Here is a 27,465-nt window from a genome sequence, read left to right as displayed (position 1 = left end):
ATTGATGATTGGAGTTGTTAGTTATAAATTTAAGGCCTTCTTCTGTTGGCACTCTTAGTAATTTTGATATCTATGTGGATGTGTCATCCAAAATCTTGGCCTCTCAGTTTCTTGACTTCTTTATCTGCAGTGACCATTTTCTTTCTTTCTTTTTTTTTTTGCGGTACGCGGGCCTCTCAGTGCTGTGGCCGCCCCCCCCCCACCGTTGCGGAGCACAGGCTCCAGACGCGCAGGCTCAGCGGCCATGGCTCACGGGCCCAGCTGCTCCGCGGCATGTGGGATCTTCCCGGACCGGGGCACGAACCCGCGTCCCCTGCATCAGCAGGCGGACTCTCAACCACCGCGCCACCAGGGAAGCCCTGCAGTGACCATTTTCTTCACTACCCTTCAGCCATATAATTCACTGATCACAGGCTGGATCCTGGCCCATGGCATTACCAGAAACGATACCAGTTTTGAAATCTTGCTGTTAAACATTCTATACCACTCTTTGCCTACATCCATCTATTCTATTTTTCAAGTTCACTACAGTTTTCTGACCTGTCAGGGCTTATCCCTTAATTCCCTAATATCCCCACTGTTTATCCCATCAGCCCCCTCTTAGATTTGGGCCTAGATTTTTATTGTCCATCATTTAATTGCTCCTCAGCACATATTCTTCATTCTTTAGTTCTCTTCTTATCTTGGGTGAAAGATGATTCCTTCTCTGTTGCTAGGAGATGGAATAGGTATTCTTCTTGATCCCCATTGCTTCATGATCCCCATTGCTTCATCCAGACATTACTTCCTTTCTCCTTGCTGAAGAAATCACCCAACTGAATTCCAATTTAAATTCATGATCATAAACCTTGGCAATTTTACTAGGTTCATTTAGTGGATGTGTAACCATTGAATTGGGGTTTGTAGGGTGTAATCAGAAAAGCAACTTTACTCTTTTCCCTCATTGCCTGTTATAAACTCTTCTCTGAGACTGATTCTTTCCCTGGCCTTGTACAGGTTCAGAGTATCCAGGTCATTTCACTAATTAAAGTGTCAGGTCCTGGGAATTCCCCGGGGGTCCAGTGGTTAAGACTTGGGCTTTCACTGCTGTGGACCCAAATTCAATCCCTGGTCAGGGAGCTAAGATACCACAAGCTGCGTGGTGTGGCCAAAAAAAAAAAAAAAAAAAAAAAATCAAGTTCTATTTATTTATTTACTTATTTATTTATTTATTTATTTATTTATTTTTTTCTTTTTGCGGTATGTGGGCCTCTCACTGTTGTGGCCTCTCCCGTTGCGGAGCACAGGCTCCAGATGCGCAGGCCCAGCGGCCATGGCTCACGGGCCCAGCCGCTCCGCGGCATATGGGATCCTCCCAGACCGGGGCACGAACCCGTATCCCCTGCATCGGCAGGCGGACTCTCAACCACTGCGCCACCAGGGAGGCCCTCAAGTTCTATTTAATACGCTAAATTTCACTTATATATAATGTTCTCCTCTTCCTCAGTTGGGCCTGCCTTTGGCTTTGGACGCCTGCAGTGGAAGAGGAGATTAAGATGGACATTGCAGGTTGTTCCCAGTTTTTTCCTGTTGTAGACAGTGCTGTGGTGAATATCCTGTGGAGGCAGAATAGTTTAGAAGTGGAGCATTGACACTGGATGTTTGAATCCCAGCTCTGGGATTCAACCTTTCTGTACCTCAGTTTCCTCATCTGTAAAATGGGGATGATAATGGTATCTGCTTGATAGTCTACTCTGAGGATTAAATGTAGATTAATATGTAGAACTCTTAGGAAAGTGTTCAATAAATGTCTGTCATAAAAAGATCTTTGTGCAAATCAAAACTACAATGAGATATCATCTCACACCAGCCAGAATGGCCATCATCAAGAAATCTAGAAACAATAAATGCTGGAGAGGGTGTGGAGAAAAGGGAACACTCTTGTACTGCTGGTGGGAATGTGAATTCGTACAGCCACTATGGAGAACAGTATGGAGGTTCCTTAAAAAACTACAAATAGAACTACCATATGACCCAGCAATCCCACTACTAGGCATATACCCTGAGAAAACCATAATTCAAAAAGAGACATGTACCAAAATGTTCATTGCAGCTCTATTCACAATACCCCGGAGCTGGAAACAACCTAAGTGTCCATTATCGGATGAATGGATAAAGAAGATGTGGCACATATATACAATGGAATATTACTCAGCCATAAAAAGAAACGAAACTGAGCTATTTGTAATGAGGTGGATAGACCTAGAGTCTGTCATACAGAGTGAAGTAAGTCAGAAAGAGAAAGACAAATACCGTATGCTAACACATATATACGGAATTAAAAAAAAAAATGTCACGAAGAACCTAGGGGTAAAACGGGAATAAAGACACAGACCTACTTGAGAATGGACTTGAGGATATGGGGAGGGGGAAGGGTAAGCTGTGACAAAGCGAAAGAGAGGCATGGACATATATACACTACCAAACGTAAGGTAGATAGATAGTGGGAAGCAGCCGCAGAGCACAGGGAGATGAGCTTGGTGCTTTGTGACCGCCTGGAGGGGTGGGATGGGGAGGGTGGGAGGGAGGGAGATGCATGAGGGAAGGGATGTGGGAACAGATGTATATGTATGACTGATTCACTTTGTTATAAAGCAGAAAGTAATAAAAAAAAAAGATCTTTGTGCATATATACAAATATTTCTTTTAGATGATTACTTTTTTTTTTTCGTTTTGCGGTACGCGGGCCTCTCACTGTTGTGGCTTCTCCCGTTGCGGAGCACAGGCTCTGGACGCGCAGGCCCAGCGGCCATGGCTCACGGGCCTAGCTGCTCTGTGACATGTGGGATCTTCCTGGACCGGGGCACGATCCCGGGTCCCCTGCATTGGCAGGCGGACTCTCCACCACTGTGCCACCAGGGAAGCCCAGATGATTACATTTTTAAAATAGTGATTTCTTTTTGTACTTAATTATTTGTGAATGCCAGTAAATAAGTTGCCCTTTGGTGTAATAAAACTCATTTATCTTTGTATCTATTTTTTACTTTTTCTTATACATTTATGATCATATAATATAAATCTTTATGGTTAATGCCACTGGTCTGATCTAATGCTGCTGTTCCCCATATTTTATTTATTTATTTTTAAATTTTTATTCATTTATTTTTTTGGCTGCATTGGGTCTTCATTGCTGCACGCGGGCTCTTTGGTTGTGGCAAGTGGGGGCTCTTTGGTTGTGGCAAGCGGGGGCTACTCTTCATTGAGGTGTGCAGGCTTTTCGTTGCAGTGGCTTCTCTTATTGCAGAGCATGGGCTCTAGGTGCGTGGGCTTCAGTATTTGTGGCACACGTGCTTCAGTAGTTGTGGCGTGCAGGCTCATTAGTTGTGGTGCATGGGCTTAGTTGCTCTGTGGCATATGGGTTCTTCCCGGACCAGGGCTCGAACCCCTGTCCCCTGCATTGGCAGGTGGATTCTTAACCACTGCACCACCAGGGAAGTCCCCCCCCATATTTTATACATAGGGACCCCTCTTGCTTTTTTTTTGTATCTATGTAGAGCTGATTAAGTATAGTCTATGAAAGCTTAAGATTTTTGGTTCCGATAATATGTATGTAAAAATATGTATTGTAAGATATGCTATATGCTATGGGCTGATTAACAAAAATGATGACAGACAGTTGACAGTAACAGTAATAATAATGTCTGTTCTTATATAATGCTTACTAGTTCAAAGCTTAGTATTTGTAAGGTGCTCTCAGATCCATATCACTAATAATCCTGTCTGTTATAACCCTTTACATTTAGCATAGCAAAATCACATATTTTATATTATTAATTTCTCACAGTAACTCTGAAATAGGTGGGGGTAAACAGTCTTATTCTGGTATAATAAATGAGACAGGTTGTTTGCTAAAGATATAATAGCTAGTAAGCAGTAGAGCCAGACTTGAACCTAACTTCTTACTTTTAAGTCAGTGTATGGGAACCATAATGAGTGACTTATGTGTTCCTGGACATGAGTGGTTCTCAGAGGTTATTTAGCCCCTCAGGGGACATGTGACAAGAGTTTAGAGACATTTTTGGTTGTTGTAACTGGGGAGGGAAAATGCTACTAGCATCTAGTGGATAGAGGCCAGGAAGGCTGTTAAATATCCTATAATGCACAGGACAGTCCCTCACAACAAAGAATTATCTGGCCCAAAATGTGAGAGTGCTTACATTGAGAAACTGTTGTACAGTGATCATTGATGACATAAGATAAAGACTGTGAAATTTTGTTTGGTAAGATTTTACTGTTAAGCAGCAGATTAACTCCATACTTCAGTTTCTTCACATCTGCAGCTTTTCTTAGATTTGGGCTGTAAAGCTCAGTAATAACCCTACAAGCAACATATATACTCTGAATCAAGAGAAGTTTGAAGAAGTGATGAGATTGAAGATTGGAACAAATCTTTCCTCCTCTTTCAAAGGAGAGAAGCTGTCCAGAGGCCTTAAATTTATTATTCTTTTCCTCACCAGTTTGTTTCCCAGGGGGTGTGCATTGGGTTTCAGTTGGGAAACAAGACAAATCTGGGCTTCTGATGAAACTGCAGAATCTTTGCACACGGTTGGATCAGGATGAGAATTTCTCCCAGAGGCTTCCACTTAATATTGAAGAGGCTAAAGACCGTCTCCGCATTCTGATGTTGCGCAAACATCCAAGGTACAGATGGTTATACTTACTTGGTGTATGAAGTCCCAGTGAGACTTAACTACTGACATCTTGAGAACATCATAGCCTTTTCTTGCTGTTGGGTAGAGGGTCTAAGAAAGAACCATTGCTTTCCTGCTCTTCCTCTCTCTTGTATTAAAAAAAAAGTGTCTGCCACTGGCCTTTGCTTCGTACCTGCCAGTGCTCTCTTGTGTACCATTGTAGGCTCTCAAGAAATATGTTTTAAGTAGGTGAGTTGGTGAATGGTCTTTGTTAAAAGATGCAGACTTTTTACCTTGAATACATTATTTCTAATAGATTAACACAGAACAAGAGACAGAATAAATGCAGGCAACTTGTAAAAGACTGAGTCAGGAAGGATTATTTATTGAAAGGGACCCTTCTGCTGTGTTCTCTTAGTTTTTGGGTATACATGTAATTCTTCTACTTCCAAGTACTTTAAGAGTTTGTTTTGTTTATTTCAATAATTAATTAATTTATTAAATAAATGCCATTATAATTATGTGCCAGGCACTGTTGTCAGCTATATCACAGTTTTCATTAGCCACAGGGAGACAACAACTTAGTTGCTATCTTTGTTAAGAGTTAAGGGATTTAGTCAACAATTTGATTTCTGCCACCTAGCAGCTATTTTATTTGTTCATTTAACCAACATTGAGTGTCGTGCCAGGTTCTGGGTCAAGTGCTACAAGTACAAAGATTAATAAAGCATTCCTTGTGAGTATAACAGTAAATTGGGTGAGAATTAGATAACGGCTCTGAATTTTTTTTATTGCCCCCATGCACCTGATGATGCTGTATACTTTCATGTGTAGTAGTGGCTGAATATGGCAGTGCTTCCCCAAATTGGTAAGGGGATTCATATCAGAATATTTGGTGAGAGGAATAATTTTGGGAAAAAGCCTCCTAGTGATTATGATGGATACTCAGTACAGAGGGCAAGCTCCCTTCTCTCTGGCTTCTTTCTCTCCCAGATCCCTCTGTTATCTCCCCCTCCTCTTGATAGTCGCTAGTATCCATTTTCCTGGAGAAATGGGATTGAGACCACTAACCACTTCCTCTTTTCTTGATCAGTAACTTCTCCTTAGTTCTACTTTCTTTGCAAAAATAAAAATTATTCCTGTTTAGGAAAATATTGTAACCACTCTCAGATGTATCAGATCATGGCATATAAAGTCATTTTGTTTCTCTCTCAGCATCATTTTGGTTTATGTTTTTCTAATTTTCCAGCCTATGTATATTCCTAGAGTCTTTTTTTGTAGTGTAAAGAAGTAGTGTGCCATTCAGATAATAACGCTAGTGTATAATTATGCTGTCAGGTTTTAGTTGTATTATTTTCTCCATTTGTTCTGACGAGTTTAAAAAAGTTTTTTGGAGGGACTGATTAGGAATTAGCACACAGATTCTTTGTCATGATGTGTAAACAAATTGATTTCTTGGATGGAAATAAAGCCCACTAGTGTACCAAGTGAAAAGTAATATTATTTGCTGGTGCATTCAATTAGGTTGGGACATATGAAATTGCTAGTTTTGTAGGTAAAATGGTCAAATATTGTCATTGTTCTGTGATGCTTTCTAATGCTAACCTAAGCCCAGTTCTTGCTTGGTTTGGGTACTTAAAGACTGAATTGGAAAAATCTCATTACTTGGATAGTTCTTTTTAGGCACTAGGAGGCTTATTTTTAATACTTATAATAAAGTATACACAGTTCTCTTTTTATAAGTCCTTTAACTTTAATATGCAGTAATTTGGGGTGGAAGGAAGGGAAAGTCTCTAATTTTCTTTTCCTTATCGGTATATTGTGAAAGGGATACCAAAGAAAAGAGAAAGAACCATGAAATAGACATCTGTTTTTTTTTTTTAATTTTGTAAATTAAAAAAAAAACACTGGTGGCATTCTCTTTTTTTAAAGGAAGTTTAAAATAAATGTCATTAGTGACTCAATACAGTTTTTTCTTATTAAGGTCTCTGTTGATTTTGGATGATGTTTGGGATCCTTGGGTGTTAAAAGCTTTTGACAATCAGTGTCAGATTCTTCTTACAACCAGAGACAAGAGTGTTACAGATTTAGTAATGGGTAAGGATTATTAATTTTCTTTTTATAATAATTCAGTTACATTTAAATATGTGGCATACGAAATTGCTTACTATGTCTTGTGATTTCACAGGTCCTAAATATGTAGTCCCTGTGGAGAGTGGTTTAGGAAAAGAAAAAGGACTTGAAATTTTATCCCTTTTTGTTAATATGAAGAAAGCAGATTTGCCAGAACAAGCTCACAGTATTATAAAAGAATGTAAAGGTATAGTTATTTATTTTGTGTATGAGGGGGTTATAGAGATATTAATTTACCCTTTTGTAAGTTAAACTAATGAACATAACAATTTAACACATGAACATCCAAAAACTTTACTAGAATATTTAGTATTTTAGGTTCTTCTCTGATACCCTACATGGATAGTGATATTTTTGGTATTCATTCTTTAGTTAAAATAATATTTAACAAACACCTATAATATGTTATGAAAGGGGTAAGATGAAGACATGACCTCTGTTGTCAAAGAATAAAAAACGTAGTGAGAGTCACAGTTTAAAATTGTTTTGGTTGGGATTTTATTTTTTTATTTTTTATTTTTTGGCCGTGCTGCGTGGCTTTTGGGATCTTAGTTCCCTGACCAGGGATTGAATTTGGGCCACTGCAATAAAAGCATGGAGTCCTAACCAGTGGACTTCCAGGGAGTTCCCTGGTTGGGATTTTATAAAAATAATGTTCTAATTTGATAAGTAAAAAGTGGTGCTGTCTTCTTAATTTGCATTTTTGAATAGTGAAGTTAAACTTTTTACTTGTTTATTGAATATTGCATTTTAAGAAATATCCTGGACTTCCCTGGTGGCGCAGTAGTTAAGAATCCACCTGCCAATGCAGGGGACACGGGTTCGAACCCTGGTGTGGGAAGATTCCACATGCTGCGGAGCAACTAAGCCCGTGCGCCACAACTACTGAGCCTGCGCTTTATAGCCTGCGAGCCACAACTACTGAGCCTATGTGCCACAACTATTGAAGCCCATGCCCCTAGAGCCTGTGCTCCACAATAAGAGAAGCCACCGCAATGAGAAACCTGCACACCACAACGAAGAGTAGCCCCTGCTTGACTCAACTAGAGAAAAGTCTGTGTGCAGCAACGAAGACCCAATGAAGCCAAAAATAAATAAATAAATTTATTAAAAAAAAAAAAGAAATTATCCTTGACTCACTTGTGATATAAGTTTTTTCATTGATTTTTTGGCACTCTAACTATGGAAACTATTAACCTTTTGTCATATTTTTTCCAACTGTTTTTCTTCTAGTTTCGTCTGCCTTTTAATTTCAGTTGTAGTATTTTTTTGACACAGAAATTTAAAATTTTATATAGTCAAATCAGCTCTTAAGATTATTTTTTCCATCATTGTTAATGCTTGGAAATAGTTTCTTGTTTTTCTTTCTTCCGTTAAACTTGTTTTTGAGTTAATTGACTTTTAAAAAGTATCTCAACCTTAGGAAAAAGAATACTTGATTTGTATTCATTATGAAGGTGATGCATGTGCATTTTGAAACACTTAAAAAGAAAAAATAGAAATTATTCACAATCTGATAATTATTAGCATCATGAGAGTATTTCTCCTAGTCTTTTAGGACATATAAAACCTTGAAAAAAATATTGAAATTATAATGGTATATATAATTTTCAGTCTTATCCTTTTTAATAGCAAATCTTGAGCATTTTCCCATGTTATTAAATATCTTTTGAAAATTTACCAGTGGCATAATATTGTGATATACTTTAATATATTCAGTCATTTCCCTGTATTAAGATTTTTCACTATTTTAAATAATGCTGTAATGAATATCCTTAAATGAAATATTTCTTATTTCTAATGACTTCTTTAGAATAAGTACCTGAAGTGAATCCAAGAGTTACAAATATTTTAAAGCTTTGGATAGCGTGAAGCAGAAATTTCTTCTTGAGGATAAATTGATTCTTAGTGGTAATTTGGAAATGATACTGTAATAACACAGTGACTTTTTTTATTTTTTAGGTTCACCTCTTGTAGTGTCTTTAATTGGTGCACTTTTACGAGATTTTCCCAACCGCTGGGAGTACTACCTCAGGCAACTTCAGAATAAGCAATTTAAGAAGATAAGGAAATCTTCATCTTATGATTATGAGGCTTTGGATGAAGCCATGTCTATAAGTGTTGAAATGCTCAGAGAAGACATCAAAGATTATTACACAGATCTTTCCATTCTTCAGAAAGATGTTAAGGTGCCTACGAAGGTAATAGAAGGACCAACAATCCTTATCATTGGGCATTGTGGCATATAACCTTTGGTTTAGTCCTGAGGATATTGTTACAGAGGATATTGGGAGGATAAAACCTGTGTGCCTGAGGTGATGGGCTGTAGGGTGTAGAAATCCCACTGCTCTTGGTTTCCATCATGGGCTTTGGTGTTGAATTCAGATGAGTTACCTAGTTCTCAGTGGTCCTAGTGAACCTGGAGAAGCATTTGACTTCTTTAGAACTCTTTTTCTTTTCTATCTTGATGAGTATTTGAGCTTCTTATGAAATGGAGATATTATTCAGGGCTTTAATACATGATTTTTTAATACAATTAAAAAAATTTATTTGTTTTATTTATTTAATTTTGGCTGTGTTGGGTCTTGGTTGCTTTGCGTGGGCTTTGTCTAGTTGCGGTGAGTGGGGGCTACGCTTTGTTGTGGTGTGCGGGCTTCTCATTGTGGTGGCTTCTCTTGTTGTGGAGCACGGGCTCTAGGCATGCAGGCTCAGTAGTTGTGGCTTGTGGGCTCTAGAGCGCAGGCTCAGTAGTTGTGGCGCACGGGCTTAGTTGCTCTGTGGCATGTGGGATCTTCCCGGACCAGGGCTTGAACCCGTGTCCCCTGCATTGGCAGGCGGATTCTTAACCACTGTGCCACCAGGGAAGCCCTAACACATGATTTTTTTGTGTGCAATCCTGGTCATTGTACATTGTGGCACATTAAATGTTTAAAATGATTCCTAGGTGTTTTGTATCCTTTGGGATATGGAAACTGAAGAAGTTGAAGACATACTGCAGGAGTTTGTTAATAAGTCTCTCTTGTTCTGTGATCGAAATGGAAAATCATTTCTTTATTATTTACATGATCTTCAAGTAGATTTCCTTACAGAGAAGAATCACAGCCAGCTTCAGGTACTTGCATCTCTGTATGTTCTTTTTTTTTTTTTAACTTTTAATTTTGAAATGATTTTAGACTTACAGAAAAGTTGCAAAATAATACAGTTTCTATGCGTATACTTTCACCTAGCTTCCCCCAAAGTTAACATCTTACATAACTATAATACAGTTATGAGAGCCAGAAAATTAACATTGATACAATACTGTTAACTAATACACAGACTTTATTTGAATTTTGCCAGCTTTCCCACTAATGTCCTTTTTTGTGGTTCAGATCCAATTCTGTATTCTATATTGCATAATATCATCATGTTTCCTTAGTTTCCTCAAATCTAGGAAAATTCCTTGATTTTCTTTCTTTCATGATCACTTTTGAAGAGTACTCACTAGTTACTTTGTACAGTGTCCCGTAGTTTGGGTTTGTCTGATGTTTTCTCTTGACTAGAGTAAGGTTGTATATTTTTGGCAGTAACACCACAGAAGTGCTGATGTGTCCTTCTCAGTGCATCATATCAGGGTGTTGACACGTCTTATCAGTGATATTAACATTGATTACTTGGTTAAAGTTTCTCCTCTGTAAAGTTACTGTTTTTTTCTTTTGTAGTTAATAAGTATCTTGTGGGGAGATTCTCTGTACATTCTTAAATAGCTTTGGAAGCTGGAGTTTCTGTGATGCTTAGGTTATGAAATTGTTTCTGTCCTCTGAAATGTTTCATTTGGGTTTCAGGATCTACACAAGAAACTAATCACTCAGTTCCAGAGACATCTCCAGCTACATTATCTTTCACCAGATCAGGAGGACTGCATGTATTGGTACAATTTTCTGGCCTATCACATGGCTAGTGCTAAAATGCACAAAGTAAGATTACTCATTTAAAAAACGATTTTCTTCTTTTATTTTGTCCTATGTTTAGAATTTTCTTTTATTAGTAAAAATAGGGTTATAACCTGTGTAAGTAATTTTGTTTTTGTTACTGTTTTTACCTGCAGGTACCTTAGTAACTGCAGTAAATGAACCACCTAAAAATTCAGTCTCTTCATATCAGTAGCTATCCTTTGTGGGCAATATGGATTTGTTTTTAAGTTCTGAGAGGAAATGGAGAGTGGGAAAGTATATTCATTCATTCAGCAAATATTTATGGAGTGCCTGTTGTGTACTGGTGGTGTTCTTCATTATGAAGGATATACCACAGGCACAAAGTCCCTGCTCTCATTGAGCTTATGTTCTGGGGGGAGATTGACACGGGACAAATAAATTTTTATATGTTAGTGGGGTAGTAAGTGCTCAGAAGAAGAAAAAAGGTGCAAGGAGAAAGGAAGTGATGATTTGGCATTGAGTCATCATATTTTGCTGATGGATTTGATGTACATTGTAAGAAAAAGAGAAGAGTCAAAGATGACTCCAAGCTTGTGCAGTTCAAAGATTGGAGTTGCCATGAACTGAGTTCAGGATAGCTGTGGGTCAAACAAGTATTTTACCAGGGGTGAAGGGAAGGTTAGGAGCTCATTTGGAATATATTAAGTCTGGTGTACACATTAAGACATCTGACTGGATATATTTAGCATATAGTTGGATATATGAATCTGGATTTCTGGGGAAAACTATGGACTAAAGATAAAATTTGAGAATCATCAGCACATAGATGATATTTGAAGTCATGACTACCAATTAACTACTCACAATGTTAACATTTTAGAAAACCATGTATACTTTGAGAAAAGGGAACCCTCTTGCACTGCTGGTGGGAATGTAAATTGATAAAGCCACTATGGAGAACAGTATGGAGGTTCCTTAAAAAACTAAAAATAGAACTACCATACGACCCAGCAATCCCACTACTGGGCATATACCCTGAGAAAACCATAATTCAAAAAGAGTCATGTACCACAATGTTCATTGTAGTTTTATTTATAATAGCCAGGACATGGAAGCAACCTAAGTGTCCATCGACAGATGAATGGATAAAGAAGATGTGGCACATATATACAATGGAATATTACTAGCCATAAAAAGAAACGAAATTGAGTTATTTGTAGTGAGGTGGATGGACCTAGAGTCTGTCATACAGACTGAAGTAAGTCAGAAAGAGAAAAACAAATACCGTATGCTAACACATATATATGGAATCTAAAAAAAAAAAAAGTCATGAAGAACCTAAGGGCAAGATGGGAATAAAGATGCAGATGTACTAGAGAATGGACTTGAGGACATGGGGAGGGGAAAGGGTAAGCTGGGACAAAGTGAGAGAGTGGCATGGACGTATATACACTACCAAATGTAAAATAGATAGCTAGTGGGAAGCAGCCGCATAGCACAGGGAAATCAGCTCTGCTTTGTGACCACTTAGAGGGGTGGGATATGGAGGGTGGGAGGGAGGGAGACGCAAGTGGGAAGAGATATGGGGATATATGCATATGTATAGCTGATACACTTTGTTATAAAGCAGAAATACACCATTGTAAAGCAATTATACTCCAATAAAGATGTTAAAAAAACCCATATATACTTTGAATAATTTTTCAGTCTTATGTACTTTAATCTCTTGGTTACATACGGTTTACGTTTAATAATCTACATTGGAATGGCAGTATTCCAGTAAATATCTGTGCTCTGATTTACTTAGCTGAACTTTAATTGTTGAACACTTAGGTTGTTTTCATTTCTTTTTTTTTTTTTTTACTCTTACGATGCTGTAATGAAATTCTTGTTTGTCTTCATGCCTGTATTATTTCCTTTGGAAATATCTTGAAGTGGAATTATTGGGTCAATGCTGCTTTTAAAATCTTTTAATATGTATGGTAGTGTGACAGGATTTAGTTCCTTTTATTTTTTTAACCTTTTTTTCCTGATTTTTAAAGATAATAGTTTACTTTCATTGGAAAAATTGAGGAAAAAACTAAGTGAAGAAAATGAAGATCACAACCATTGCTAATGCTTTTTTTAAATTTTATTTTATTGCTGTATGCGGGCCTCTCACTGTTGTGGCCTCTCCCGTTGTGGAGCACAGGCTCCGGACACGCAGGCTCCGGACGCGCAGGCTCAGCGGCCATGGTTCACGGGCCCAGCCGCTCCACGGCACGTGGGATCTTCCCAGACCGGGGCACGAACCCGTGTAACCTGCATCGGCAGGGAAGCCCTTGGCTGCTTTTTTTTGGGTCTTCCTTGCTGCATGAGGGCTTTCTCTAGTTGCGGCGAGTGGGGGCTACTCTTCGTTGTGGCACGTGGGCTTCGCATTGCGGTGGCTTCTCTTGTTGGGAGCACAGGCTTTAGGCACGTGGGCTTCAGTAGTTGTGGCACACGGTCTCAGTAGTTGTGGCTCATGGGCTCTAGAGCGCAGGCTCAGTAGTTGTGGTGCATGGGCTTAGTTGTTCTGCGGCATGTGGAATCTTCCTGGACCAGGGCTCGAACCTGTGTCCCCTGTATTGACAGGTGGATTCTTAACCACTGTGCCACCAGGGCAGCCCTCTTGTAGTATTTTTTGAAGTTTCTATTTTATATTTAAGTCTGAAAAATCCATCTGAAATTTATTTTGAATTAAGATGTGAGGTCCATTTTTTGTTTCTTTGGAACTATTAATGATATGTTCCTTTTTGTCCTTAAATTCTAGGCATCTGCTAAGTTTCTCTCAGTAGTGTTAGGATAATGATGGTAGATTTAAAATTCTTTGATCTCTTTAACGGTGCTCCTAATCTTTTTTTTTTTTTTTTTTTTTTTTTTAAGGAACTGTGTACTTTAATGTTTTCCCTGGATTGGATTAAAGCAAAAACGGAGCTCGTAGGCCCTGCTCATCTGATTCATGAATTTGTGGAATACAGGCATATGTTGGATGAAAAGGTATATATTATTATGAAAAATAAGTCCTTAAAGGACATCTCATTTTGACATTTAATTCTAGGTTTAATAGTGGGGATGAACAAAATAGCAGAGGTGAAGAGCAGTAATTTCCTTACTTAATCTTTGATTATTCTAATTATTTTGCTTCCTCTCCTGCTGTGGATAGGATTGAGGTTTGAAAGCTGGGGAAGTAAAGTGTTCATTTTTTTTTTTAGGAAAGAGAATGTGTTAAGAAGGTAGCACTTAGATAATGAGATATATATATATATTTTTTACCCTATGTTTAAAAGTCCAAAGAGGATCACTATGTATTTGTTACCTAATGGTTGGCTATTTAATTTTAGCTCGTATAGAGAATATTTAAGCCTTTAAATTGACAAAATCACAGAAACAAAAAAGTGTCAGATCTGGGCTCTGGTTACATTTCTAAGAGATTTCATTTTGTTCATAGGATGGTACAGTCTGTGAGAATTTCCAGGAGTTTTTATCTTTAAATGGACATCTTCTTGGACGACAGCCATTTCCTAATATTGTACAACTGGGCCTCTGTGAACTGGAAACTTCAGAAGTTTATCAGCAAGCTAAGCTGAAGGCCAAGCAGGAGGTCGATAATGGAATGCTTTACGTGGAATGGATGTAAGTAGGTTAGGAGAGAAACCAAAGGGAACAGCACTAACTGTGTCATTATTTTTCAGGTAGTGAATAAGTTCACTGCAGGAAGACTTAACTACTTTGGATAGGGCTCAAACTTTTAATAAGCATTCTTACTTATTGAAAACTTCTAGAGAAGTAACCATAGGAGAAATACATATTTTCAGAGTCCATAAAAATAGATGCTTGCCTATAAGATGACTGTTGACATTCATCCTAAATATTAATATAAATGCTTCACTTATTGTAATACAGTATAGTAGCAAAGAGCATTGTTTTTTTTTGTTTGTTTGTTTTTTTTTGTGGTACGCGGGCCTCTCACTGTTGTGGCCTCTCCTGTTGCAGAGCACAGGCTCCGGATGCGCAGGCTCAGCGGCCATGGCTCACGGGCCCAGCCGCTCCGCGGCATATGGGATCCTCCCAGACCGGGGCACGAACCTGTATCCCCTGCATCGGCAGGCGGACTCTCAACCACTGCGCCACCAGGGAGGCCCAAGAGCATTGTTTTTGAAGCTACAAACCTAGATTTGAGACTCAGTTCTAAAACCTAAGAGTTTTGTGATTTTGAACAAGTTACAGGTTACTCTTCTTTCTCATACGTGAAATAGAGAACAATTCTTTGAGGTAAATGCTGTTTTTGTGAAGATTTAAATCAATATTGGATATAAAGTGATGAGCACTTTGCCTTGCATATAGTCCATATTAAACTTCCACTGAATCCTAATTCTTCTGGCTCCTAAGAGGCCATTCAGTTGTGTTCTTATCTTAATCTTATCAATTTGTAAAAGGAAAGGGTAAACTACTATCTTTTTAATGCCTATGATATACTATATGCTCACATACATTGTTCATTTTATCTTCAAGACAACCTTATAACATAAATATTATTTGCCCTACTTTACAAATGAGAAAATTGAGGCACAGAGAGGTTGAGACTTGACTGAGCTCATGTGGCTTGCTGAATGTGATTTAAACTGTGGGTCTGGCTTTATTTTCAAGCTCCTTTTGATAATAAGTATGAATGGTCCTCTTTTCACATGAATAATTTATATCTAAATTGACCTCCTGGTTGATGTCGTCTGTGATCTATACAGCCCTGGACCTTCTTTCCACGTAAGTCAGGTTGCCGTAGGTGGTTTCCCTAATTCAGTTTAGTTCAACAAATATTTGAGTCTCTCTACTGTGGTAAAGCACTGTTACTAGGTGCTAAGGCTCTCCCCAGGGAGCTTACAATCTAGTAGTGAAGAAAGAAGTTTAAACAGATAATTATAATGTGATAAATGCAACAGAAGTAATGTATAAAATAGAGGTAGAACTGAGAAGTGGGTAATTTAGCTTGGATGGATGAGGGATTCTGGTAAGGTTCCGTAAAGGAGAGAGTTAAAAAAATTTTTTTTAATTAAAAATTAAATTAAAAAAAATTAAAATCTTATTTTATTTTACTTTTTGGCCGCACCGTGCAACCTGTGGGATCTTAGTTCCCTGACCAGGCATTGAACCCGGGCCCATGGCAGTGAAAGGGCCAAGTCCTAAACACTGGACCACCAGGGAATTCCTCAAAAAATAAAATTTTAATTTTTCATTGATTTTATTTTTGTTTTAAAGCAATCCATGTTCCTGATTTTTTTTTTAAATCAGTGTTAGAGGGATGTAAAATGAAAAATCAGAGACTCTTCATGTTCCCCTACCTTCTCACTTCCCAGAGTTCACCATTCTTTAACATTTTCTTGGGAAGAGGTTTCACTCTCCCTGGAAGCAGCCACCTAATTCATTGAGATCTGTCTGTATTCTAGAATACTTGTTTACTCAATATCATAGCATTGTGTCATTTTACGGTGGTTTTCTGTTTACTTGTTTTTTTTCCATAATTATCTATCCATTCTGTAGTATAGAACGTTTGGAGGTTAAAATAACAGACTCTGGTTCTAGACCGCCTGGGCTTGAATCCCAGCTCTGCTATTTTTTAGTTGTATATCATTAGGAGAAAGTTATTCAACTTCTCTTGCCTAGTGGTACTATTCATAGCATTGTTGTGAGGATTAAATGAGTGTGTGTGTATACACAAACATACACACCTGCATAGGTTGCTTAGAAGAGTACCTAGATCACAGAAAGTGCTCAATGAATGTTAGTTGTTGTTTTTAAGAATAAATAGCATTTAGGGAATTCCCTGGTTGTCCAGTGGTTAGGATTCTGTGCTTTCACTGCCAAGGGCCTGGGTTCTATCCCTGGTTGGGGAACTAAGATCCCCAACCAAGCCACGTGGTGTGGCCAAAAAAAAAAAAAAAAGATTAAAAAAGAAAAGGATAGGGCTTCCTTGTGCAGTGGTTAAGAATCTGCCTGCCAGTGCAGGGGACACAGGTTCTAGCCCTGGTCTGGGAAGATCCCACATGCCGCGGAGCGACTAAGCCCGTGCGCCACAGCACTGAGCCTGTGCTCTAGAGTCCGCGAGCCACAACTGCTGAAGCCCGCGTGCCACAACTACTGAAGCCCGTGCATCTAGAGCCTGTGCGCTGCAACAAGAGAAGCCACCACGATGAGAAGCCCCCACCCCACAACGAAGAGTAGCCCCCACTCACCGCAACTAGAGAAAGCCCGCATGCAGCAACGAAGACCCAATGCAGCCAAAAATAAAATAAAAATAGATAAAAAATAAATTTATTTAAAAAAAAAGAAAAGGATAAATAGCATTTAGCATTTTGCCTGGTCCATGTAGTTGATATTCAAGAGAAATTTGTAGAAGATCGACTGAATTCATGTTTTAGTTAGTGACTAAAATAGAATTGTGATACTTGGTCTGATAATCAGATGGGCATTGGTTTAGTTCTTGTTCTCTTTTGAACGTTGAGTTTGTTATTTTTACTTTTTCTTGCTGTTTTTTTTTTTCCGCTTCATCAACTGCATTTCAACCTATGATGTTCTCTCATAGGATGGTTAATCATTAATAGCTGTATCTTTTTAACTGGGTTTGACCAGGTCATATTCAAAGAATGCTTTATTTTTCAGTACTAGAAAGCTTTTTTTTTCCTTCTGTAGAAAGTTTAGGTTGGTATAAACGTAATTTGAATTTCATCTTTCAAAGAAATCATTCATGCATTCGTTTGTTATTTATCTAATACTTTTTGGCCATATGCCCATCATTGTGACAGGTCACTTTCCGAGCTTTGAGGAATTGAGTAGACAGATCGGGGGACATATTTTCTTAATCTGATTCTCTAAACTTTGCCAGTAGCTTACCTGTTTATCCTCCAGATTCTCATCACTCTAGTTTTTATAGTTGTTTGTTTAATTACTTCTAGTGAAGTTTAATACTTTCTAGGCAAGGTTTAAGTCTGATTTGCCTTTGTGTTCCCTTTTTTCATTTGGTCTGTTTTGTGTGTGATACCTGTTCAGAGCAGATATCATTACTCACATTTTACATATGAGGAAAAGGAAACTTACTAGTTTAAGTAATTTGCATAACTTTACACACCTAATAAGTAGTAGAAGCAGGGTTGCCCTTTAGGTTTATCTGACGCCTAACCTTTTCCTCTTAAGATAAGCATGATACCACTTAACATATTTACTCACAGTGACTGGGGTGTATGTATGTGGAATTCTGACACTGTTCTAATACTTTCCCCATTTTAAGTATACATCACATTCCTTTATCCTTTTGCCTTTGTGAAATAATATCTATACTAGTGCAATACTTAGTATTTAGTAGATTAAGATACAAAGAAAATGACATTACTTTTTTTTCTCTATATCTGAATAATTGTAGTTAGAGAAGAATGGTTTTAAAGTGCACATCATAATGGTGGGTGTAGTGTCATACTTTAGTTAGGAAATGAGCTTCATTTTGCTATAGCTCTTTCCTTTTGAAAAAGATGGAGGTGTTTTTTTTTTTTTTTTTTTTTGCGGTACGCGGGCGTCTCACTGCCGCGGCCTCTCCCGTTGTGGAGCACAGGCTCCGGACGCGCAGGCCCAGCGGCCATGGCCCACGGGCCCAGCCGCTCCGCGGCATGTGGGATCCTCCTGGACCAGGGCATGAACCTGTGTCCCCCGCATCGGCAGGCAGACTCTCAACCACTGCGCCACCAGGGAAGCCCAAGATGGAGATTTTTTTGAGGTTATCTTCTTATAATGTTTTCTCTGCACATGTTGTTATTAATGTATTAGAGGAAAATAAAAACTGACAGGTATTTGATTAACTAGATTTCTTCCAGCTCAGTGATATTTGTAGTACATGACAGGTTGCTTGATATAGCGTAGCATTTATCTTAAAATGCTGCTTTTGTTATATTATGCTTTTTATCCTCAGGTGATGTGTGCTGTCATTTACATATTGGTAATTTAATTTTAAGAGTTTTGTGTTTTTTGGAGCATAACTATGTTAAAAGACAGTTTATTACTGAAAGAAAATAATTACTTTTACTCTTGTTTATTGGGTTTCTGTTCATTTTTTCCCTTATATTTAGAAACAAAGAAAACATCAAGAATCTCTCCCGCTTGGTCGTCCGCCCCCATACAGATGCTGTCTACCATGCTTGCTTTTCTGAGGATGGTCAAAGAATAGCTTCTTGTGGAGCTGATAAAAACTTGCAGGTAAACCTATCTCTTGAGAAAAAATTGAAAGAGTCATGCACCTAATACTGTGCATATTAGAATATATTTAAATTCTAAAATTCAAGAAAATTGCACATTAGGAATAGAGAAATGTTCAGATCTCTTGAACATTTTATGAAAGCTTTCTCTTTAGATTTAAAATATATTGTGGTGTATTTTCAAAATTCTAAACTTGCCAGGTGACATAGAAGTGCCTTTTACCCTAGCAGTCAGTTCTTGTCATCCATGTGACAGCTGAGGGTAATGAGGAAATGATAACTGTTAAAAGACATAAGGACTTCATAGCACAGTGAACAGGACTCTGATTAAAAAACAGTGACTGTGTAAAATACCTATTTTATCATAGGCTCGGGCATAGATTTCTGACTGTAAATAGGAATTGGACTAGATTATTTCCTTAGGCGCTTGAAGGCATTTTAATTTCTCATTTGTTTTCAGAAAACATGAATGAGTGCTTTTCTTTAAATTGGTACTCAACCTTTTGATTTTGAAGGAAACAAAAACCAGTTAAAACATTTAAATTTAAGATTGCAAGATTATGATTGTAAGCCTTATTTCTATATGTGTACTTTATTACTACTTTTATTAATTTTGGCTTTTGAGTGCAGAAAGCATATTGAATGAAGTGTTTTCTACTGATTGTTAAGAATTTGCCAAACTGTTCTCAAGAACTGAAGCTACTGTCACCTCTATTGATTGATTGCTGCACTATGCAGCAGGCGGGATCTTACTTCTCTGACCAGGGATCGATCCCGGGCCCCCTGCAGTGGGAGCACGGAGTCTTAACCCACTGGACCACCAGGGAAGTTCCTTTTTTCTTTACTTTTTTTTTTTGGGCAGGATGATTTTCTTTTTATGTTAAGGCATAGGAATTCTGACAAATTCTCATTTTTGCAGTGATATTGCCAAGGTTCATTTCTGTTGCAAAATAACAGTGATAAAGATCTTTTAAAGAAATATTTTTATTGAATGATGGCCCATGGTTAAATAGGTATAGTAAAAAGATTTTATTGTTGCTTATACAGGTTTTCAAAGCTGAAACAGGAGAGAAACTTCTAGAAATCAAGGCTCATGAGGATGAAGTGCTTTGCTGTGCATTCTCTGCAGATGACAGATTTATAGCAACCTGCTCAGTGGATAAAAAAGTGAAGGTAGGGAAATATTTTCCTCTTGAGTTGTAATCACCACAGAATTTATTTTCTTTTTCTGTAATAGACGGACTAGAGTTAAGTAGAGTTAAAGAACTCTTGCCTATTGATGTACTAACTTGAGGCAAACCAGTTTTATCCATTGTAAATTAATTCTGTCTAAAACTTTTTATTTTTAAGCACAAGCAAAAATGCCTAGGTTGATTAGCCTAGGAAACACAGCTGATATTTATATTTATCAGGCAGCTGGGAAACACAATTTCAGATTAATGAATTTGCCTGACACTTATTGACAGGTCTGTGGGTTAAATATCAGTTGAAATCTCTAAGTGTACTGTGGTCGGAAGTGTTGCTGCACAAAATTATTGTCTGAGATTGATTCCTGTTGTAAAATATATAATTTGTGAAATGCAACCAGATTTTTTTTTACCTTTATGAGCTGGCTTACATTCAATGCAAAACTAGATGAATAAACATACTAACAATCAGGTTACTAGTCTACAAAGTAAACAGAGAAAAGAAAACCCACAGGGTAATTTTTCTTTGTTAATTATTCTTTTTTCTGTTTCTTGTCCCTAAATTTGGCTTTTAGCCAGAGTATTTTTATGGAATTTAAGAGAAAGTGAAGTCTAGGGGAATATTTTATTTGATAAATGGAGGGGAGACCTCATCTTGGGCGTTTTTCTTTTTTTTTTTTTTTTTTGCGGTATGTGGGCCTCTCACTGTTGTGGCCTCTCCCGTTGCAGAGCACAGGCTCCGGATGCGCAGGCCCAGCGGCCATGGCTCACGGGCCCAGCCGCTCCGCGGCATATGGGATCCTCCCAGACCGGGGCACGAACCCGTATCCCCTGCATCGGCAGGCGGACTCTCAACCACTGCGCCACCAGGGAGGCCCTTGGGCGTTTTTCAAAAGGGGTGTGGAATGCTGAATCTGTTCAGGTGGGGTGGGTCTTAGTGGACCTGGGAGCAAGAAAGTTGGCTTGAGAGTTTTTGTGGAGTTTGCATCTACTTGAAGAGGACCCCGGAGTGTCCAGACTAAATTGAGACTTTGGAAAAATCTTCTTGATAGATTGGACTCTCTACATGGCTTTACAACCAACCAGTTAATTCACTCCATAACCTCTATTCTGAGTCAGACTTGGAGTTGGCCATTCTGTGGTGTTCCAGAGTCAGAGCTATGTGGCTCAAGTTTCTATTTGTAAGAAATTTAAAGCAAGAGGCAGAAATACTTATTACAGAACTTTAAAATAGAATAAACTCTTTGGATCTCTGGAGAGTGCTTTGATAAGATAAAAGAAAATGCTATGGGAGGGACATTAGTACCTCTAAAAGACCAAAGCCCAGTGAAAATTCATTAGATAATTTATTTCTTTTGTTTGTTTGATGAAACAGACTAGTTAACATAGTAACTAGGAAAATGATTACTTTTTACTGAGAACACTGCATGAGGCTTTATACTACACACTTTCTTATATTACATTATCAATTTCTCACTACAATTGCAAAGTAAGTGTTGATCCCATTTTAGAGATGAGGAAACAGGTTCAGAGATGAAGTCATTTGCCCAGGCTCATATTAGCTAATGCCTGATGGCACCAGCGTTGAAAGCTAGGTTTCCCTCAGAATCTAAAGCCTTTATTTTTTTTCACTGAGCCATTTGCCTTTACTTATTTCTTAGTACCTTGAAGTCAGCAGAACACTTATCAAATTCTTTGTCATTTGACACCGTGCATTGTATAAGATGGGTACAAGTATCCCCATTTTACAGAGGGGGGAACTGAAATGCAGGTAAATTAAGGACTTGACTAGGGACACACAACTTATAAGTGGTAGAGCCAGGTCTTAGATTGGCTCTGATTAATTTTTCTGGTCTGAAGTCCATTATTCCATCCCTTTTACAGCACTTTTCTGCCTGCTGTCAATTCATATGAACATGTGAAATCTTGCCCTTGAAAAATGTAATGTTTTACATTACTTGCAGGTAGACTTGCAGGTAATTAAAAAAAAACATTCTGGCAAAATGCTGACATAATTTAGGGAAGGGGGAGATATTCATTAGTATCATGTCTGGGAAAATCTGCAAAACAGCTCACATTTGCTTTGCCTCTCTGTTTTCTCTTTGAAAATAAGGGGTACTTGTAAATTTTATTTTCTCTATTCTCTTTAGATTTGGAATTCTATGTCTGGGGAACTAGTACATACCTATGATGAGCACTCAGAGCAAGTCAATTGCTGCCACTTCACCAACAATAGTAATCACCTTCTCTTAGCCACTGGTTCAAATGACTGCTTCCTCAAAGTAAGTGTGGATAATAAGAATTATGTAGATAAATTTGATAGATACATCACAGCATCTCCTTTTTTTCATATATTGTATTAATCAGAGATCTTTTGGTTGCAGGGGTAGAAACTTTCATATTAGCTTAAGCAACAACAACAACAACAAATATATTATTGGCTCTTGTAACTGAAAAGTCTAGAAGGAGTGTGGCTTCAGGCATAGCTGATTCCAGATGCCTAAAATACGTTCTCAGGCCCTAACCCCCACTCCATCTCTAGTCTCTGTTTCCCTTTTTATTGATTCAGGCATACTCTCTCTGTGCAGCAGATTTGGCTATCCTTAGCTCCAGGCTTACATGGATATTACAGCTCATAATCACAGAGGAAGGGAAACTCACTCTTTCCCAGGTCCCATAGTTTTCCCATAGAGAAAACTCTAGTTGACATGGTTTGGGTTACATGTGCATTTCAGAATAACCCTAGCAGTCAGTAGGATGGAATCCTTCGATTGGCTAGGTTTAGCCATGTAGAAAAGGGACGAATAGGTGAGGTCAGCTCCACTTGAATTATGACTGGGGCTTGATTCAAGATTCGAAAGAGAGGGTCTGTTATCAGAAAGAGGAGGGAAAAAATGTACTGATAGGAAAAGAAAAAATTTTGAACCAAACTGAAACCAGAAATAGATATTCGTTCCACATATCTTTGATAATTTTTTAAAGATAAATTGATTTATTTTATTTATTTATTTTTGGCTGTGTTGGGTTTTCGTTGCTGCGTGCGGGCTTTCTCTAGTTGCAGCGAGCGGGGGCTACTCTTCGTTGCAGTGTGTGGGCTTCTCATTGTGGTGGCTTCTCTTGTTGTGGAGCACTGGCTCTAGGTGTATGGGCTTCAGTAGTTGTGGCACGCAGGCTCAGTAGCGTGGCTCGCGGGCTCTAGAGTGCAAGCTCAGTAGTTGTGGCGCACAGGCTTAGTTGCTTCGTGGCATGTGGGATCTTCCCGGACCAGGTCTTGAACCCATGTCCCCTGCATTGGCAGGTGGATTCTTAACCACTGTACCACCAGGGAAGCCTGGTCAACAGTTTTAAATAAGGACGAGGTTTACTTTAAGACCAGTCATTCCACACTTGCATTTCCATGAGGGCTATTAGGACTTCTTGTGCTTTTTTTTTTTTTTAAATCTGATTTTATTGTATTCTTTCAAGTCCTGGATCCTATGTCCTATGCAAGGGTTCTATTCTCTTATTTTTATAAACTTTAAGTTCTTTTTTTAAAAAAAATTTCTTTCTTTGGCTGCGTTGGGTCTTTGTTGCTGTGCGTGGGCTTTCTCTAGTTGCGGCGAGCGGGTCTACTCTTCATTGAGGTGCGCGGGCTTCTCATTGCGGTGGCTTCTCTTGTTGCAGAGCATGGGCTCTAGGGTGCGTGGGCTTCAGTAGTTGTGGCTCGTGGGCTCTAGAGTGCAGGCTCAGTAGTTGTGGTGCACAGGCTTATTTGCTTCGCAGCATGTGGGATCTTCCTGGACCAGGGCTTGAACCCATGTCTCCCACATTGGCAGGTGGATTCTTAACAACTGCCCCACCAGGGAAGTCCCACTTCTTGTGCTTTTTTTTTTTTTTTTTTTTTTTTAATTTTGGCTGCGTTGGGTCTTTGTTGCTGTGCACGGGCTTTATCTAGTTGCAGAGGGTGGGGGCTGCTCTTTGGTGCATGTGCAGGCTTCTCATTGCAGTGGCTTCTCTCCTTGCGGAGCACGGGCTCTAGGCGCATGGGCTTCAGTTGTTGCGGCGCGTGGGCTTGGTAGTTGTGGCTCGCGGGCTCTAGACCCCAAGCTCAGTAGTTGTGCCGCACAGGCTTAGTTGCTTTGTGGCATGTGGGATCTTCCTGGACCAGGGCTCGAACTCGTGTCCCCTGCATTGGCAGGCAGATTCTTAACCACTGTGCCACCAGGGAAGCCCTTCTTGTGCTTTTTGAACTGAGAGAAGCTAATGAAAAGATATAAATTTGATGCTGCTCCCATGTAATTTGCAGTATCTGCAGAATTGGGTTTATCTGGGACTGGGATAAAAGAAGCTAGGGATGGAGATGGACATAAAGAACAGGACTTACCTCACTTACTGATCATTTCCAAAGTTTTTATTAAGATTAATTTTGGGAGGTAAATGATTTCTTCTTCTGTGTTTAATCTAATTTGCATAAATCACCCTTGCCCATTTTATTTACATTTTTTATACTTTTCAAACATACCCCAAAGGAGAGAGAATAGTAACTCTCGTGGTGTCCATCGTCTAGGTCCAACAATTGTCAACATTTGCCAATTGTATTTTATTCCCCCACCCCCTCCCATTTTTTTGGATTAGAGCATTTTATAGCAAATCCCAGGTAACATATCATTTCACCCAGAATACTTCAGCATGAATCTCTGAGGTCTAAACATAAATACCATACCATTATCATACCTAACATAATAAACAGTAATTTCTTAATATACCTGGTCCATGTTCTTTTTTCCTTATTAGTCTCAAAGCATATCTTTCTGCCATATAGTTATTGGAGTCAGAATCCAAACTTCAACTGGCATTTGGTTGATATGTCTCTTAAATCTTTTATTCTTTAAATGTTCCCCTTCCTGTCTATCTCTTTTTTTATGCCATTGATTTGTTAGAAAAATTGAGTCATTTATCCTGTGGAATGTCCCACGTTCTGGATTTGGTTGATTGTTTCCAGGAAGGGTTGTTTAACTTGCTCTGCTAATCCCTTCTGTTTCCCGTCCAATGTATTTATATCTATCTTTGCAGTCTTTGTATTTTTGAGTCATTGTTTAAGAGCCCTAATAGATTTTAGCCTAGTTAGTAGACTCTAGGTTTGCATAGGGAAATCTTAGAAATGACTATTTTTAGAGTTGGATAACTTAGCATCTAAAAAAATTGGGCAATTTATTTTACATATTGTTATACAGCTGAGTAAAATAATAATGATTTCAAACTACTTTGTTAAAATAAGCAGTAATTGTTTAGCTAGTTTAGTGCTCAGACTGAAGCCTAGATAAACCTTCAAGTCCCTTAGTAGGTTTAGGTGCTGATCTAAGGGCTGCCCCATTACTTGTTAATCACAAGTTCACCTTTGTGTTTGACACCCTTTGTCAAACTGTGAATGGAATGCTTCCTGTAACTGAAAAAGCTTAATTGGGAGGGAAGGAAGAACTTCACATGATTTCTAACTTTTCCCCATTCAATGCTAGTTTTTCAGTTATCTTTTTATCTTTCTCAAATAGCTCTGGTCTCTGAATCAAAAAGAATGTCGAAATACCATGTTTGGCCATACAAATTCAGTCAATCACTGCAGATTTTCACCAGATGATAAGCTTTTGGCTAGTTGTTCAGCTGATGGAACATTAAAGGTATGCTTTTGTTCATTGTTAAAATGGTTTATAAATAATTTTATTGTCTTACGAAATAGATTTCTGTTTTTCACATTTCTACAGAAAGCTTCAACTTCCAGGAGCATATTTAATATAACTGTAATTGGTTGTCATAATGATTGCTTATTAATGGTTTACTACCTTATGCTTTAAAGTTCGTATAATTTTAATTCTTAATTTTTAAGTATGTATTTCGTTTATGGTTTCATAAAATCTTTTGAGATCTATGGGATCAAATTTGTAAAGGTCCTGCTTTTATTTATCATTCATTTATTCTGCCTTTTATGTTCCTATATTCCTGTTTTTGCGAAATCTTATGGGGGAAAACTCAGAGCTAGGGAAAAAAGCTTATTCAGCCTCCTGAAATTTATAGTCTTTAAAAAACACTGAATTCTTCTTCCTTAAATCTCCACCTTACTTCTCAATAAGATCCTATGCCACTTTCTTATTCCTCTCTACTGTCCTTCTGGCCTCCTGTTTATTGATTCTCCTTTCTTTGGTGTTAAATCTAATCCATCTTTGACCTCCTCATCTCTTGGTCTACCTTTCTGTAGCGTTTGCTCTGGTTCATGCTGTCACACCCTCACGTGTGATAGCAGCCCTCTAAGATATACTCTTCATCCTTCCTTATCCCAGTCTGTAGCTGCTAGATTAACTCTCTACCTCTGTTTTCATCTTGCTATTTTTAGCTGGAAAACAAAAGTACCAAATTCTAAATTATGATAAACCCAGGCTCATCAGGCACACCTCTAAGGCTCTTCACTTTCCATCATTCTACCTCTGATCCTGTCCAGTACATTAATTGTCACTTCTGGGCAAGATAATTTTGGGGGCTTATTTCAGCTACTGTCCCTATATATGTTTCATTAGTCTTTTGGAATTTATTTTGCCTCCAATTCACTTGTCTGTAGTTTTTAATTACCCTCAAAACTTTATAAATTTAAAAAATAAATGCAAAGCCTTCTTCAGAAGGTGTTCTCTTATGACATCCATCCATCTGGTTCTGAGAACAAATATATACATATCTCCTATATACCTGTATCTATATATATCGATAGGTGGAAGCTGCTTGGTCTTCTGATTTCCACTTATAAATTTGTTGTACTGTTTAGTTCAGTCATTTTCATGTGTCTTCTTTTTCTTTGATAAGGTTGAATATAGGTTTATGATCTGCAGAGACCTTGTCATCTTTCTGTATCTCTCTGAAGTTCATTGTACACAGTCGTACTCAGAGCATGTGCTCAGTAAATTTTCTTGGCATATACCTCTTCCAGGGAAATACTTGAGTCCTCCAGGCTCTATTTTGTTTGTTAGAATCTCTAGAGAAGGAGATTTGTTAATGCTACTAGGTGACTTCTAAGTTACAGCAAATTATACTCTCTTGATGCTGATCCTCTGTTTGAATCTTTGATCTCTCTTTGTTGACTGAGGATAACTCATTTTTGTATAGATTTCTTCTGGGCATCTAGGAATTTTATGGGTAGAATTCTACTTGATATAATTTCCTGGCATCTAGTAGATGTTGGAGCATTCTTAGAATATTCAGCCAAATGGATTTGGCCTCTATGACATATTCTCTACAAATATCAAATATCTGTCTCTTCTTTGGGATGACCATATCTGAGGATTTT

General features: G+C 38.3%; 1 protein-coding gene across 5 annotated transcripts in view; it reads left to right on the top strand.

Moving 5' to 3' along the window:
* Window positions 1-27,465, top strand: part of APAF1 (apoptotic peptidase activating factor 1) — a 94,605-nt gene that overhangs the window by 19,873 nt on the left and 47,267 nt on the right. For all 5 annotated transcript variants that reach the window (XM_060113958.1, XM_060113956.1, XM_060113959.1 and 2 more), the window contains 12 exons: window positions 4,497-4,680; window positions 6,655-6,767; window positions 6,859-6,990; window positions 8,766-9,004; window positions 9,748-9,915; window positions 10,628-10,759; window positions 13,622-13,735; window positions 14,187-14,371; window positions 18,847-18,973; window positions 20,020-20,145; window positions 22,310-22,441; window positions 25,688-25,813. In XM_060113958.1, the coding sequence (XP_059969941.1) occupies window positions 4,497-4,680; window positions 6,655-6,767; window positions 6,859-6,990; window positions 8,766-9,004; window positions 9,748-9,915; window positions 10,628-10,759; window positions 13,622-13,735; window positions 14,187-14,371; window positions 18,847-18,973; window positions 20,020-20,145; window positions 22,310-22,441; window positions 25,688-25,813 (1,778 nt within the window). The remainder of the gene's footprint in view (window positions 1-4,496; window positions 4,681-6,654; window positions 6,768-6,858; window positions 6,991-8,765; window positions 9,005-9,747; window positions 9,916-10,627; window positions 10,760-13,621; window positions 13,736-14,186; window positions 14,372-18,846; window positions 18,974-20,019; window positions 20,146-22,309; window positions 22,442-25,687; window positions 25,814-27,465) is intronic.

The sequence above is a fragment of the Mesoplodon densirostris genome, chromosome 11, assembly GCF_025265405.1.
Source record: "Mesoplodon densirostris isolate mMesDen1 chromosome 11, mMesDen1 primary haplotype, whole genome shotgun sequence".
NCBI classification, from domain to species: domain Eukaryota; kingdom Metazoa; phylum Chordata; class Mammalia; order Artiodactyla; family Ziphiidae; genus Mesoplodon; species Mesoplodon densirostris.
The sequence above is the reverse complement of the archived record's forward strand: the minus strand, read 5'-3'. Positions and strand labels throughout refer to the sequence as shown.